At 58.3% G+C, this 15,057-nt stretch overlaps 2 protein-coding genes across 2 annotated transcripts in view; one reads left to right on the forward strand and one right to left on the reverse strand.

Moving 5' to 3' along the window:
• The window catches only part of MPZ (myelin protein zero), a 26,059-nt gene continuing 11,002 nt past the window's right edge, over window positions 1-15,057 (reverse strand). The window contains 6 exon segments of the mRNA XM_056322117.1: window positions 1-1,005; window positions 1,156-1,216; window positions 1,329-1,464; window positions 1,546-1,759; window positions 1,853-2,019; window positions 2,577-2,695. Coding sequence (XP_056178092.1) covers window positions 703-1,005; window positions 1,156-1,216; window positions 1,329-1,464; window positions 1,546-1,759; window positions 1,853-2,019; window positions 2,577-2,643 — 948 coding nt within the window. The 5' untranslated portion in view covers window positions 2,644-2,695 and the 3' untranslated portion in view covers window positions 1-702.
• Window positions 3,734-14,903, forward strand: SDHC (succinate dehydrogenase complex subunit C). Its single transcript, XM_056322127.1, has 6 exons — window positions 3,734-3,883; window positions 7,827-7,883; window positions 8,698-8,799; window positions 9,595-9,656; window positions 11,834-11,997; window positions 13,931-14,903. The coding sequence occupies exons 1-6, from the start codon at window positions 3,864-3,866 to the stop codon at window positions 14,033-14,035; spliced, it is 510 nt and encodes a 169-aa protein (XP_056178102.1). The 5' UTR covers window positions 3,734-3,863; the 3' UTR covers window positions 14,036-14,903.

A 15,057-nucleotide genomic window follows, 5' to 3' on the forward strand; every position in this document is an offset into this window, starting at 1 on the left:
TCCTGGAGATGTGAGTTTTATTAATGGCGCCATGGGGATGACGGGGACATGGACAGGGCGTAGAAAAACACATTGGGGAGCGGCGCCCGGCTCCAGGGTGATGGGCACCGGCAGGTCCTTCAGCCCAGACGAAGCCTCTCCTCCTCCACGAGGCTCCGGCCGATGCAGGGGGCTGGGGGTTACAGGGTGGGAGGGTTAATGCGGGATGGGAGCAGTATGGAGGGGACAGGGCGGGAGCCACCCCACGACATCATTTGGGCTCAGTCGCAGGGAGAGACGAGAAAACGGCCAGAAAAGGAACAACAACAGGGGCCGAGAAACCCTCCTGGAGACTGGTTTTGGGGGGGTGGTGTGTGATGGGGAGAGATGGGTGCAGCACGGTTCCGCAGGGACCCTGCAGGTCCCTGGGGAGGGGGGACCGAGGCAGCCCAGGGGGGACAGAGCCAGAGTTCAGTTGTTGCATCTTCAAATAGAAAAATTACATCAGTGCCCAGGGCTGGGCAGGGCAGCGGTTGCGCAGAGGAAGGTACCAACCAAGGGGCTTTGGGACAGGGTTGGGGGACGCCGGGGCATCCCCGAGGCCAGGGGACCCAGGGCGAGGACCACACCCTGCTCCTCGCTGGGTCCCATGCCATGGGGTGGCTGCTTCCCGGAGCTGGGGGGGCCATGTCCTGGCCCCCCTGCTCCGCTGGTGGCTGGGTGTCAGGTCCCCGAGTTTGGCTTGATGATGTGCATCAGGGCGCTCTTGAGGCTGCCCTTGCTGGGGGAGCGGACGGCAGGTGAGGGGCGGGTGGCCTCAGCGGCCTCCCCCCGCAGCTCCATCTCGATGGTCATGACGACTTTGGGGGGCCGGGTGGCCCCGGCGTCCGCTCCCGCGGTACCTTCCCTGCCCGCTAACCGCTATTTCTTATCCTTGCGGGAGTCCCCTGGGGCTCCCTTGGCTTTCTTCTCGCTCACTGCCTTGGTGCTGCGGCTGTGGTCCAGCATGGCGTAGAGCACGGGTGCCTGTGGGGAGGGGGCAGTGTCAGTGCTGCGGCACCCCCTGACTATGAGGGCTTTGCCCCACAGCCTCTCCTCCCACCCCAAAAGGTGGGAGAGGGAATTGCCCCCACCCCAGCCAGGCTGTTTTGCCCCCCTTAACCCCTTGGTGCTCACCTGCCGGCTGCGCTTGGATGCGTCCTTAGCTGATCGCTGCAGCTTCCCCTTCTCCATGGCACTGCAGTTGGGATGGAAAGGCAAACAGGCAGCTCAGAAAGGCCAACCCCCCCAGCCCCACCCGACAGCCCCGTTTTTGGGTGGTTTTGTCCCAGTTGGGCGGTGGGGCTCACCTCAGCCGTCGCTGCAGGGCTGCCTGCCGCCGCAGCCAGCAGTAGCGGATCAGATAGACGAGGGCCACCACCACGACCACCAGCAGCAGAGCCCCACCAATGATGGAGCCCAGCACGATACCGTAGCGGGTGGGCACTGCGGGGACACCAGTGCCCTGTCAGCCCCCCTGGCCAGAGCTGGGAAATGGAGGTGAGGAGGGGACTGCCAGCACCATACCTTTCTCAAAGACGTAGAGTGTGACTTGGGAGGACTTGCCCACGATGTCAGGGGGGTTCTTGACGTCGCAGGTGAAGGTGCCATTGTCGGTGTAGTCCAGGTTGTGGATGACGATGGAGCCGTCCTTGCGGTGGGGGTTGCCCACCCACTCCATCCGCTCCTTGAAGCTGCCCACGTCATCGATGTAGGGCTGGCCCTTGGCATAGTGGAATATCTAGCGATGGGGACAGACACACGGACATCAGGGTCACAGTGGCTCTGGCCACGGCAGGGCAGCCCCCAGCCCCAAAGTGGAGTGGGTGCTTACGGAGATGCTGTCACGGGAGCCCTCAGCTTGGAAGTGCCATGTGATGGAGATGTCCTCGGAGATCCACTCACTGGACCAGAAGCTGCAGGAGAGGGTGACGTGGGAGCCAACGGTGCCGTGCACCTCCCGCTGCGTGTACACGTGGATGGATGATGTCGGGGATGGCCCTGCCAGGGGGCACAAACTCGTCAGCCCCACAGGGGACCCTGGCATGGGGACGGTGCGCATCACTGGGGCCACCGGCCAGTCTGTGCCCCCGTGCTGGCCCCATGCTCAGCCCCATGCTGTCACCAAAGGGCTTTTGGTAGCCCCAAAGAAAGCACAAGGGCTGGTGGGGGACAGTGGCTTTTTGTGCCCCCGCGGATGCCTTTGCAGGGAGCCTACACCCTGGTGTCCCCATGGCTGGCTCAAAGGCGACCGTGTCCCACTGCCTGGGGACACCAGCAGGGCTGGGTCCAGCACCCAGCACCTGTCACCTGTCCCCAAGGAGGTGGCTATTGCTGGGACTTGCCTTGCAGCCTGGCGACAGGGACCAGGGCATGCCAGCAGATACGGTCCCACAGTATTGCCACTGCCAGTCCCAAAAGCAGATGTGTGGGTGGCCACCAGTCCCATGGCCACCTCCCAGGGGTTTGGAGCCCCCTGGTACCCCCCCCCCCCCAGCATCCAGGATGAGGACTTTCAGACCAGCAGTCCTGGTCCCCTGTCCCTGTCCCCAGCTTACCCAGTGCCCAGAGGAGCCCAGCAAGGAGGAGGAGGAGGCTGCCGCTGCCCCTGGCACCCTGTGACATGGTGGCTGCCTGTCACCAGCCGGCTCCGAGCCTCATGGAGGGCTGGCGGTGCACGGGGCCCGGCGGTGTGCTGAAGGGTGCCGGTGGGACGGGGGCTGAGGTTTAAGAGCAGGCAGCCCCGAACGATGCCGGCGGTGCTCCGGCCTTGGGCCAATGGGCGCCGGGCAGCCGGGGCGGTGGGGGGCCAGGGGGTGCTGGCTGCCCTGTGCTGAAAGGGGGCATTTAGTTTGGCCATGGGCGAGGAGGGGGAAGCATGTGGTGGGGGTGCTGGGCACACAGCGCCCTTTGTCCAGCCACATTCCCGCTCGAAGCGGAGGCGGCTCAGCAGGAATGTGGCTGGAGCCAGAGGGCACTGGCACATGGCTGCGGTGCACAGTTGGTCCCAGGGATGGACCCACCCGGCAGGGCTTGGGGGTCTCACGGTGACAGAGCTGCAGGCTGCCAGCATGTCCCCTCCGGTGCCAGCCGCCTGCACCCCCAGGCGCAGCCCCCGGCTCCGGTGCTGCAGGGGGGGGCTCCCCAGCCAGCACTGCCAGCTCCGGCCCAGCATGCTCCTAGCAGCCTCTGCTCCAGCTCCATTTTGGGGTGAAAACACAGCTTTGAGGGGCCAGTGATGGACCAAGGCCTACCCCTCCCTGTGGGGCGAAGAGCCAGGGACCACCAAAGTGCCACTTTTCACACCGTGGCCTCCTGGCTGTTTTACCACCAGCTGAGGAGCAGGTTGTGTTTTTTGGGGAAAAGCTCCGAAGTGGGGTTTTCCTCAGGCGGCTTTTGGTGCAGACAGCTTGCGCTGGGGAGGGGGGGACAGGGATGGGGCTGGGACCAGGGCCTGGGCCGGGGTTGGGGACTGGGTTGGGGGCAGGGATGTGGATGTGGATGTGGATGAGGATGGGGATGGGGCCAGGACATGCCCAGGAGCTGCGAGATTTCCCTGCTTTGATGTCGTGCAGCTGCGGGCAAAAGGTCCCGGTGGGCTGGGAAGCCCGTGCCCGTGCCCTTGCCCTAGCAGCGCTGGGGGGGGGCAGGGGGGGACCGGCAGCTCTGGGGATAACGGGGAGCTGGGGTAACAGCTCTGCAGGGCAACGGGAACCCCCGGCGGGGTGGAACGAGGAGCGGGGGGTAACGGGCAGCCGCTGGGGGGAACCGGGACTAACGGGCACCCCCGGGCGACAGCGCCGGAAGTGCGTCACGGCCGCTTCCGGCGATCGGGGCGCTCCAAGATGGCGGCGCTGGCGTTGAGGTGACTTCCGGGGGGGGCCGAGCCGGGCGCCGTGGTGGGACTCGTGGCCCCCGGAGCGGCTGCGCGGCGCCGTGGGTGGACGGGTCGGCTGTCCCATCCCGGCGGGGCCGGGTGGCGCCGCTCGGCCGTGCCGCGGTGCTGCTGGCGGGGACAGCCCGGCAGGGAGGGGCGTCACGGGGCCGGGGGCGTCACGGGGCCGGGGGCGTCACGGGGCCGGGGGCGTCACGGGGCCGGGGGCGTCACGGGGCCGGGGGCGTCACGGGGCCGGGGGCGTCACGGGGCCGGGGGCGCCCCGGAGCCGCGCACGGAGCCCCGGTTGGCCCAGGCTGGGACACGGGCTCCTGCCCCCGGCCAGGCCGTGGGGAAAGGCCCCCGGTGCGGGAACGGGCCGCGCCGCCCCACCCACGCCAGCCCCAGGGCCCGGTCCCTCCCGGTCCCGTCCCTGCGCTCGGGCGCAGCCGTTTCCCTGCGGCTCCGGAGCGCCGGTGCAGTGTGGCTTGTCCCTCGATGTGTTCGGGGCGGAGGACGGGGCCCACGACCCCGCGCTTGCCGCCCCCCGCCCTGCTGGCAGCCGGTGAGGCCTCTGCCTCGGCCGCAGCGAGCCCCCGGGGCGCGGGTGCTGAGGTGCGGGCCTGGGGCAGAGCAGGAGCCTGGACGCCCCCGGGCTGCGGCGGCCGTACCGAGGCCTGAGCGCTCGGTGGGCTGCGGGCCAGGCTGGCGGTTTGCTGGGCCAGGGAAAGGCAGCCCTGTGCCTTCCTGCACCCTGTGTGCAGCCTCTGCCCAGCCCTCCCTCCTGTGGCTTTGATGGCCTTGACTGGGTGGACAAAGCCCATGTTAGCACCCAGCCAGGGCTGGGGGGTGTCCCCTGCCTCACAGGGCAGCCCACCAGCTTTTAGGAGTGCTGCCTCACAGCAGCTCCCCTGCCTCACAGGAGTCCCACCAGCTGAGTAGGAGCTCAGTGGGCCCCTGCGGGAGTGTGCTCTGCTATGCCTGTGGTGCTGAGCAGCAGGGGGGAAGGGTATTGTGTTTGCTTGGCCTGAAGGTGCCTCTTCCCATCTACCACCCCCACTGCAAAGTTTTGTGCTTTCTTGAGGCTGTGAGCATCCCCCTTCCCAGCCACTCTTTCTGACGTTCTCCTCTTTGATATCAGCCTGGAGATGGCATTTGGGATTTCATTCTCTTAAAATATTCTCTTTCTAGCAGCAGTTGGAGCTGTCACGCTTTTGTGGAAAGCTCTTTGTTGCGTGTGCGGGTTTGTTTAAAGGCAGGATCTGCCGGCAGCAGGAGAGGCGGGGGGCTCCCATACCAGGCGCCCCGCAGCTGCTGCTTGAAAAAGAAGAGAGAAGGCACTTGTTCTGGTTTGGAGCCTGCACCTGATAACTTCATCTCATGTCTGCATCTGCTTGTCAGATAAAAAAGCATATATAATCACTTCTCATTTGCTTTCTCCATGGCAAAATCTGAGTGATTTTTATAGACCTGTCTTGCAGGATAAATGTTAATGATGTCTATCGATGTGACACTGAGCTGATGCTGTCCCCCGCTACTCCCAAAATTCTCCTCTTGAGCTAAGGAGCTGTGTGGTTGGGTGTGTGCAGCTGGGTGTTTATGAATCTCTCTCGTTTGAGTTGCTGCTTTACACTTGTCCTTCTCCAGCCCTGTGCGAGCAGCTGGGCTCTGTGAAGTCCCCAAAAAGTAGTACTGTCTGGTGGCCCCCCTAGTCTTTGCATCCTCTTTGGGCGTGGGGCAGGGTGGGAGCTGGCTGGGATGCTGTGGGAAGCTCTCGGCTGGGGTCCAGAGGATCCTCTTTTAGGGCTAATTCTTTTTAAAAAAACATGTTTATCAGTGATCTGGAAGAAAATGCAAGTTAATGGAGGAAGAGCTGGGAAAGATGCAATAACTTAGGGAATGATAAATAATTAAGAGGACAGGTTCTTGGTACAGAGTGACCTTGATTGCTTAGCTGGAGGGCTGTGTTTTGTAAGCAGTAGGCGTTCCACTGAAGCAAGATGTAATGCTTTGCATCTTACAAAAAATATTAAAATTGAGCCAAGAAGATGGGGAGTTCTTGCTGGGGAGTTTAGCTTTGAAAAAATGCAAACACGTTGTGGATTTTATTCTTGTTTTGAATTGTGTGAGATTCAAAGCCAGCCTTCCCTCTTCCATTGCCTCAGTCCTGAGGAGAGGTATGGAGTGGCTTCTGTGCAGAGAGAGATTAAACAGATCGGGCCTTTTAACCTGGAAAAGAGGACTGAAGGGGGGCGTGAGTGAGGTGTATAAATCATTAATGGTCTGTGGGTAGAGATTTATTGTTCACCTCCTTTCCCCTGCCCAGGAACTGGGAGATGGTGGCCGGCCCATCTGGTCTGGGGGGCTTGGGACAAGCAGGGAGCAGGTTCTCTGTGTCTGACTAAGCTGTGAGAATTTGTGTGGAAAGCTGGCGGGGGTCTGGAGGTGGCAATGTGATTTCATGGTGGAAAAGGCCACTTGTTATGGACCGAAACCCTCTGGCTTGGGAAGTGCATGAGCTGTGCAGGGTGCTCCCCCTGCGCACTTTCCTGAGACTTTTCTTTGGGGATCCATTGTCAGATGCTTTTGGTTGTGATGGTGGGCTTGGTGGAGGTTTGGCTGGGCTCAGCCCCTGCTGTGTCCTCATGAAGCTCTCGTCCAGCTGTCAGGCTGTGCTTCAGAGAGGGTGCTGATAGACTCAAGACAGTTCAAAGAGGGTTTTCTAGTGGAAATGTTGCACTGCAGCATGGAGTGGATTCTGCATTGCCAAAAATTCATGCACCCAGCCGGGATGCCTTCCTAAAAACCTGCTGTGTTTCAAGTCTAGCCTTTGAACACAAGGGAGGAATTTGAAAGGAAACGTCCTAATGATCATTTACACAGGAACTTGGAGTGGTTAATAATAATGACTTTTGTTTTGCATTTACACCTGGCGAAGAGCTGACCTCCAGATGTTTTTCCTTCCACGTCCTTGAGACTGGCTGCAAGACAACTGAAGAGCAGCAGAGCTTCGTTTATCTACTGCTGTTAATGAAACAGCAGGAGATGCTGGTACAGATGCTTGTGCATTTGAGAAGATTAATTAGTGTTTGTCGCTGTGCTGCAGATGAGCATGTCAGACGTTATTGCACACCTTGTTCTCGTCGTCCTCCTGACGAAGGAAAGGCAGCGGTGCCTGTTATGCTTTGTCCTGGAGAGCAGCAGGCACTGCAGATTCCAGCCCGCATCTGCAGACACTCGAGCTGCCCTGGGCTGGGGGCCTGTTCCTTCCCATCCTGGAGAGATGCCATTGAATGTCAGAGTTGCAGTTGCTACAATTGCTCTGCAGAGAGCGGCTCCCACTCCTTTGGGCACCACAAAATCCCTTTTCACCTCCTGCCCCAAGCCTCGGTGCAGCTGAAATGCTGCCTGCGCTGGACTGTGACAGAGACCTCCCATCTTGCCGGTGCTTGGAGCTTAACGAATGGCAGTGGTGAAATGCTGTGATGAGGCTGAGTGTTTGGAGGAAGGGGAGGCGATGTCTTCATCTCGAATGCACGGAGAGCAGTGGCCTGGACTAGCTCTTCCCTTGTAGCTCGGCAGATGTGCCTGGTGCCACCCGCCCTGATAATTGCTGTAGTGAGAGTGAAAAATGAACTGCCTCCGTGTAGCTGTGAGCTTAGAGTGCTGTTTATGTCTGACTTACAAAGTGTTATAGCTGAGCAGACTAATTACAGGGTGTCATAAAGAACGAACCCCTGGGCAGAATCTACAGACTCTAGTATAGTAGATCTCAGTGTAGGTGAGAGAAGATTTGTTGAGGAACAGCCCAGATTCTCTCATATAAAGATTGATTTTAAGATACGAAGTGGCGGATCCCCTGCCCAGCTGCATCTTGCTGGCATTTGCAGGTGTTTATTTGGCACTCACAAAGCCTTTCTGTCTTCTCTTGCAGATGTGTTGGTCAGCGGTGCCTGCTGGCTCGGCTTGGTCCCAGCCTTTCTGTGAGACAGTGAGTCCAGGATTTTATTGAGAGTAACAGGATTAAGTTCTTCCCCAAGGGATCCCATCTGAGGCTTTGGTGTGCTCCATCGGCTTAGTAATTCTAGTCAATCAGTGCCATGTGTTGGCTGGGCATCTACCACCTCACGCCACCGTGAAAGCACAGCCTATTTATGAGGGGGCTGGGGCTTGTGGATGAGGATGAATGGAGAGCCTGGCTGGCTGCTGAGGGGGGCCTGGGTCTCTCACGGGGGCAGCAGTACCCCTGTCACCCCTCTGTGCTGCTCTGCATGACAGCATTGCACCTGAGGAGAGCTGGGAGCCACAGAAACTCTCTTGTTCCTGTGCCTCCTGCTGCTGGGCTTAAGGAGAAATAGTTATTTTCTGCTAAATTGGGCTGTAAGTGTAATTGCTGTGTAATCTTGGGATTGTTAAATTACAAGCTCTTTATTTGGTACAGTGTGCAATTACTGTGGCAGTAAAGAGCAGGTTGCATGTTATCAGTATTATATAACGTGTTATCTGATATCCTGATTTGGGTGGTGCTGGGGGTGGGGGATGGGGGGTGGCTCAGCTCTGCTGGCTGGGTGGATTCCAGTGCAGCAGCTTCCCATCCTGCATGTTGTTGTTATTCACTCGGGAGAGCTGGCAGCAATCCTCTCCTCACCTGGCTCCACGCACAGCTGGGGCCTTCTTTGTGCTGCTGTAGTCAAGGTCAGCCAGGAGCTCATGTCCTGCAGGATGGAAAGCTGCTGCCCGGTGGAGCAGGCAGTGGTAAACCACTGTCCATCTCCCTGCACCTCCTGTATCCTCTTCTTTTGCAGTGTAGTCCCGATGGGAACAACAGCCAAGGAGGAGATGGCCCGCTTCTGGGAAAAGAACACCAAGTCCAATCGTCCCTTGTCCCCTCACATCACCATTTACAAGTAAGAGCCTCTTGGCCTCCTCAGCTTCTCACTGGCACACTCTAGGCTCTGGCATGCAGCAGCTCCATACCTGGAGGCACCCTTAGGTGGGAGGGCTGTGGACGTCTCCACTGTCACTTCAGACAGAGGACGGGAAGACCCTCTGCATTGTGCTGTGATCTGTCTGAGCTGTGCGTGGGGAATCACAGTCTCCCCCACAGAGCTGGTGACACTCGCTGTTTTCGGACGGGGTGTTGCAGAGGGGTACAGTGTCCCTCAGAGCCATGCCTCGGGGTGCTTGGGCAGGGCAGCATTTTGTTGAAAGGCAGCTGCCTCCGCAGAGAGCAGTTGCGTAGAATGGCGTGTCCCACTGTGGAGCTGGCGGTCGCCAAGGGCAGACACAGGAGGCCAACTCTGGGCTCTGGTTCCCTCCTCAGAGAGCTGACTGCTTCTTTGGGGCCACCTCTGTCACTTTTCCAGGTTCTCTCATTTATGCCCAAACCCTGCTGTTATTCCTAAACTGCAGGAGCCTTACAGTCTTCTCCTGCTTCATCTCCCTTTAAGCTTTCTCAGCAGACGCCCTTCTCCTTCTCAAACCCGTGCCAGTGGCATTTGCCATTCCCAAGCTGCCTCTGCAAATTCCCCCATCTCTCCCCTTTTGCTCTGGCTGGATTCCTTGAATAACTCTGAGTGCAGAAATACCCGCCCAGCAGCACAGAGCTGTCTAGGAATAGACGGACTGTGCTTTGTCCTGCAGCCTCAGAGGTCTTCCTGGTGCTGTGCCCTGTTTTGCTGACAAGGTTGGTTGTTTTGCAGGTGGTCCCTGCCCATGGCGATGTCCATCACGCACCGGGGCACTGGCGTTGCGCTGAGCTTAGGTGCGTGCATCTCCCACCCGCTCGTGGCGACGGAGGGCGAGGGCTGCAGAAGGGAACACCCCTCTGATTCAGAGATGTGACTCCAGATGGTTTTCTCCCCTCTGTCCCCAGCTTCAGCAACAGGTTTTCTTCTGGGAAACCTGCGCTTTGTTCTCTGCCTTTCTCCATCCCCTAAATATCTCCCTGTCCCCATTTCTCTGTCCCTGAGTCCTCTTGGGGTGCGAGTGGCTCCAGTCCTGCAGAGGCAGCGATGCTCCCCTGTATGTAAAAGCCTTTGAAGCCTTTGCAGCACTTAGCTTGGCCTGGCTGCTTTCTTCTGGGCCTCCCCCAGTCTGGAAAAAGGCTGACCAGCTGCTCTAGTTCTCAGCCCTTCTCTTCCGTGGCGGTTTTTTGCTGGTTTATCCTTACAGGAGACACTGTGTGAGGGAAAGGCAGATGGGCAGGCAGAGCTGGGAGAATTTTGTTAGCACAGGTGGGGTTTTTCAGCTTCCTGGGAGTGGCTGCTGTGTTCCCTGAGATGCCAGTGGGGGAGAAGGCAGCACCAGCAGCAAAACTCCCCCCAGCTGTTTTGACCCTCCAGTTATGTTTGCATGGTTTGACTAAGTGATAGCACATCTAACTGTGAGAGGCCGTTTTATTTCCATTAATGCCCTCTCATGGCAGCAGGAAGGTGCTTCTCTGGTAGCTCCCTGTTGCATGGGGGGAGGCGGGTTGGTGTTTGCAGAAGATCAGAGTGTGAAGGGACTCAGAAAAGATGTGCAGAACTGAGGACTTATGCTCACTCGACAGAGTGAGAGGGAGCAGCGAGGGCTGCAGCCTGCCCTCAGCCAGGCCTCCCGTGAGGGCCTGGGAGTTGGGCTTCAAGAGAAGGGCACCCACGTTCCCTCCTGCTCCTATACAGTGCAGCCCTGGTGAGAGCTTGGCTTTGCTGCTCCCAGGCCAGCCACCTTATGCCCAGCTCTGCCTCATGAAGAGTGGCATGAATCCTCTGCAGGAGAGCAGCTGACAGCTGCCCACTCTGAGCGCAGCAAGGTGACTTTGCCTGCATGCACACTGTGAGCCCAGCTGGCTCCTGGGGTGGCTGTGTGCTTGCTCCGTGCCCAAATCCAGAGCATTGCGTGGCAGCTGTGCTGGCATCACCCCACTTTGGGATCTTATCACCAGGAGCTTGGGACGTGCCTGGCCCACGGGCTGCAGTCCCCATCCAGCTTGCTCTCAGGTGGGCCAAACTGGCAGGTTCACTGTTGCCTTTCCGCTCTGATGTACCACCTGCCGGCGGGGGAATCGTCCCCTTCTTAGGCTGATCGAGCAGGAAGGAACATCACTTTGTCATCCACAGCTCAGCAGCCAGAAGGAGGGAGAAGTGTTCAACTCCTCTCTGTCAAGGCCTTAATTTACAGGAGCCTCTGACTTCCTGTGCTTCTTGCAAGGCGAACACAAAGGCCATTGAGGAGATAAGTGGCTGAGTGAGGAAGCAGCTGGTTGACTTGTGCTGCCAGCACTGGCCCCAGCCAAGGCGCTCAAGCTAGCGTGCTGCAGTGTAATCAGGCGCTATTGAGCGGAGGGTGAATCGCGACTTGGCTGACTGCTGGCTGCAATCGTTCCCATTCTTTTGGCACCATCTGGATATACCCTCTTGGCGTAGAAATGGGGAGGAGAAGCTGCTACAGCTCCTGCAGTTAGCACAGCCACACATGTCAGACTGCCTCTTTGCTGGTTCCCTCGCTGGTCCCCACTGAAGCAGCCTGGCTAGATTGCTGCCCATGTTGGTGGCTGGCAGCAGAAGGCTTTCTGTCCCGAGATGGGATTTTTGCTGAAGAGCTGCCACCTTATGTTTTCCAAACTTAATTGTCCTTTAACCTCAGATTTGGGCTGGTTTGGCTGTAATTGCATGAGCTCACACCAGTTTGGGTGTTGTATGAGTAATGCAGGACCCAGGTTCAAGGCGTTGTTGCCCCAGTTTGAGTCCTCAGCACCCCCCGCAGGGTATGTTTTCACAGTGCTGCCAGATGGGCAAACCCTTCTCCCTCCTCCTTCCTCTACAGGCCTTCAGTGAGCTGATGGTGATTCAGGCCATGTCACCAAACCAGAGACACAAAGGTGGCCTGGGGCTCTGCAGGCAGTGAGGGGTTGGAAACGCTTATGCTGGCTTGACGTGCAGGCTTTGTCTTTCTCAGGAGTCTCCCTCTTTGGTCTGGCTGCCCTCCTGCTCCCAGAACAATTTCCCCACTACCTGGCCATGGTGAAGTCGCTCAGCCTGGGGCCTGCTCTGATCTACTCTGCTAAGTTCGCTCTGACTTTTCCCTTCTCCTACCACACCTGGAATGGAATCCGACACCTTGTGAGTAGCTTCCACGGGGGCCAGGGGTGTAAGGGAAGGGAAGCATCTGCTGGCTGCGGGAGCGCTGGCTGCAGTGTCCAGGAAGGTGTCCTTGGAAATGGGAATTACTCACCTCAAGTGCTTCAGAACCTCGGCGCTATTTTTGGGTACATTTAAATTGCAAAGAGCATTGCTATGCTGGTACTTCACAGGCTGGCACAGCTGGGTGAAGCATCCCCCCATGTCTCCTTGGCTGTGGGAGATGGACGAGAAGCAGCAAGAGCAGTGTTACAGCCAGGGGACACGTCCACGGAGCTGCGGGCTCAAGCCTTGCAGAGGTGCCATCCATTGCTCATTATCTCACCCTTGTCACACAGCCATTGTGCTGTGATCTTCCAAGAGCTTTAATGATCACAGAAGATGTGTGGCAGAGGATTGGAGACAGTGTTGCCTGCGCAGAAACTAACCTGTGACATTTGCCCTGGGCTGAAGTGAGGAACAAGCAGCTCCATTCAGCTGAGCTTCCTGTGTTTGATGGAGGGGGAGCCGGAATGCTGAGAGTTTCTTGCTGGGAACAGGACAAAACGTGCTGCTTTTTGTAGTTGATTGTGGTTTCTGTAGCTCCAGATAGGTTAGGTTCTACGGGAGCAAATTGCAAAGGCAGCTGGCCCAGAGCATGACATGATCCTTCTGCTCTGGGCGGGGGGAGCATCACATGCGGAGCCATGCTGCAGATGTGAGCTCACGCTGCAGGCAGTGATGGCTCCCAGTGTTTCCAGTGTGGAAACACGGGGCTTGAGCACTGTTGGATGTTTTATCTCATACCCGAGAGCAGCCATTCTGAGGTGCCTGTGTCCGAGTGCCAGGAGGCTGAGCCGTTGGGGTGAACAACAGCCATGTGCTGCGAGAGGAGCCCCCTCTGTGGGTCCTCGGGGCAGATGGTGGCCAGCCAGCAGTGCTGCCAGTGCTCGTTATCTGCTTGTTAAGCACCTGCCCTCAGATGAGATCTTGGAGCATGGGGCTTGTAGCTGGCTGAGCCCTGCTCGCTCACGGAGATGCTGTTGGGCGAAGGGAGCAGCCATAAGCGGCTGCTGGTTCAGAGCGTCGTGAGTTGAATGCGTGCTGAAGTCTCTGACTGCACGTATATAACAGGATGCCAATTAAACTGTCTGAGCAGGAAACCTGCGGCGTTGGCCCTCAGCTGCACGCGGCAGCACAACCTGTTGATGACAGAAGGGCAGTCAGCAGGGAGCAAGTTTGTTTTAGTGCCTCTGCCCCAGGTGCTTCATGCTTAGAGCCCTGGGGGCTTGTTGGCAGGCTGGGAGGAGGTGTGCATCCCCCAGGCTGCCCTCAGCCACCCCACTTTCACTTGGCCAGTCAGGTGGGAGGTCCAAACCCGCCTACGATACCTGGGAACCAAGGACACCCAGCTCCAGAGTGCTGTTCCAGCATCCCTCCCTGCCATCCGGGCTCAGTCTGGGCTCCACGGCTCACAGTGTACCCAGGCCCATATGCAGAGGTGTTGGGGGGCTGAGGCTCATCCCCACCCGCTCGGATGTTAGCACTGCCTTAGATCTGCAGCTCGCGCCGTGCTTTATAACCTATTTCTGTCAGCAGGAGAGAAGCAAGAGGAGAGCAGCTGCCACTTTTGAAGTGAACATGGTGTGCTGTGGCTGCTGGGGATTAAGGAGAGCTCATGGGTGGCTTTCCTGATAGATGCTGGGGTTTGGTAGCGAGAAAGCTTCATCTGGCACAGTGCACACATGCCTGCACCCAGGGAGACCCATGCCCGCCTGTTGACCCGCAGCAACGGATGCTTGTAGTTCCCTTCAGTCTGTACCTGGTGATCTAATGGCTGGTTTTAGGGTAGTCTCGCATGCGTCTGACACATCCCCATCAGGGACCGTCCCAGCCCTCTTGAAATTAACCCTGCTGTGTCTCTTCTCTCCTGCAGGCATGGGACATGGGGAAGGGGTTCAAGATCCCCCAGGTCAACCAGTCTGGGGTGCTGGTCCTGATCTTGACCCTGCTCTCCTCTGCGGGCCTCGCGGCGATGTGAAGGTACCTCCCCGTTGATGGCCTCCCTGTTTTTTGGAAGATTTGCTCCATCCTGGCCCACCTCAAGATGTGTGTGGAGAGGGAGGCGGGAGGACAGGTTCTCTAGTAACTACAAATCTTTGGGGAAGGTGGTGCTTCCCCTCCTCACAAATCTCATGGATGATCAAGAGCTGCTTTACATTAGCCCGGGTGATGTGCTAACCTCTGAGTGGTGGGGGGACAGGCTGGGCTGTCTCCTGCCATGCCAACATGCCCCAGCAGCCACAGAAAGCCAGGCACAAATTAACAGCCGATCCTGGCATGTTCAGTTGCTCGCAGAGAGCTGCCTGGCTTCTTCCAGGCAAACTCCAGGGCATTTCTTTTCTCTGCTCTGTCCCCAGGCTTGAGACAATGCTGAATCTGTGTCCCTGCAGGTCCGAGTGGGCTTGGGGATGGCTGGTTGTGTATGTGTAGGCCCAGCGCAGGACAAGCATCTCCATTGAGGCAGCCTGTGCCAGGGCAGGGAGAGCAGGCGGTGCTGCCAACGCTGGCACCCATGAGGGGAATGGGTGATTGGTGCCCTCCAAGTGCCACACTGGCCGCAGGACTCTGCACTTTCTGAGCCCAGCAGTAAGCAACCAGCTGGGGTGGGGTGCTCAGACCTGCAGAGGTTCAATCTCTACTCGTTATCCTTGAAGATGATGACAGTCAGCTTTGGGGCCCTGGAGCCCCTGCCAGTGAAAAACATCCGATTTTCCCGTTAGGCAGTTGCTCTGTCCCTGGGGCAATGGGAGGGACGTGGTTTTCTAGTCGCATGTTGCCACCAGCTCATTGCAGCACTTGCCACTTGTCCACCTTTGCAATAAAGCAGCCTTCATCCTTCACACTGAGCCACTGAGTTTGGCGTCTGTGCTCAATGCATCACCGAGGCGAGGTCGGCCAGGAAGGGGTGTTTTGCTCTGAGATCCAGGGAGCTGCCACTTCCCAGAGTATCCCAGCAATGGAAAAACAAACTGTTTCCAGCCTTTAGAGGCAGGTGTAGTG

This window comes from Falco biarmicus, chromosome 19, assembly GCF_023638135.1.
Source record: "Falco biarmicus isolate bFalBia1 chromosome 19, bFalBia1.pri, whole genome shotgun sequence".
In the NCBI taxonomy this organism is placed as follows: Eukaryota; Metazoa; Chordata; class Aves; order Falconiformes; family Falconidae; genus Falco; species Falco biarmicus.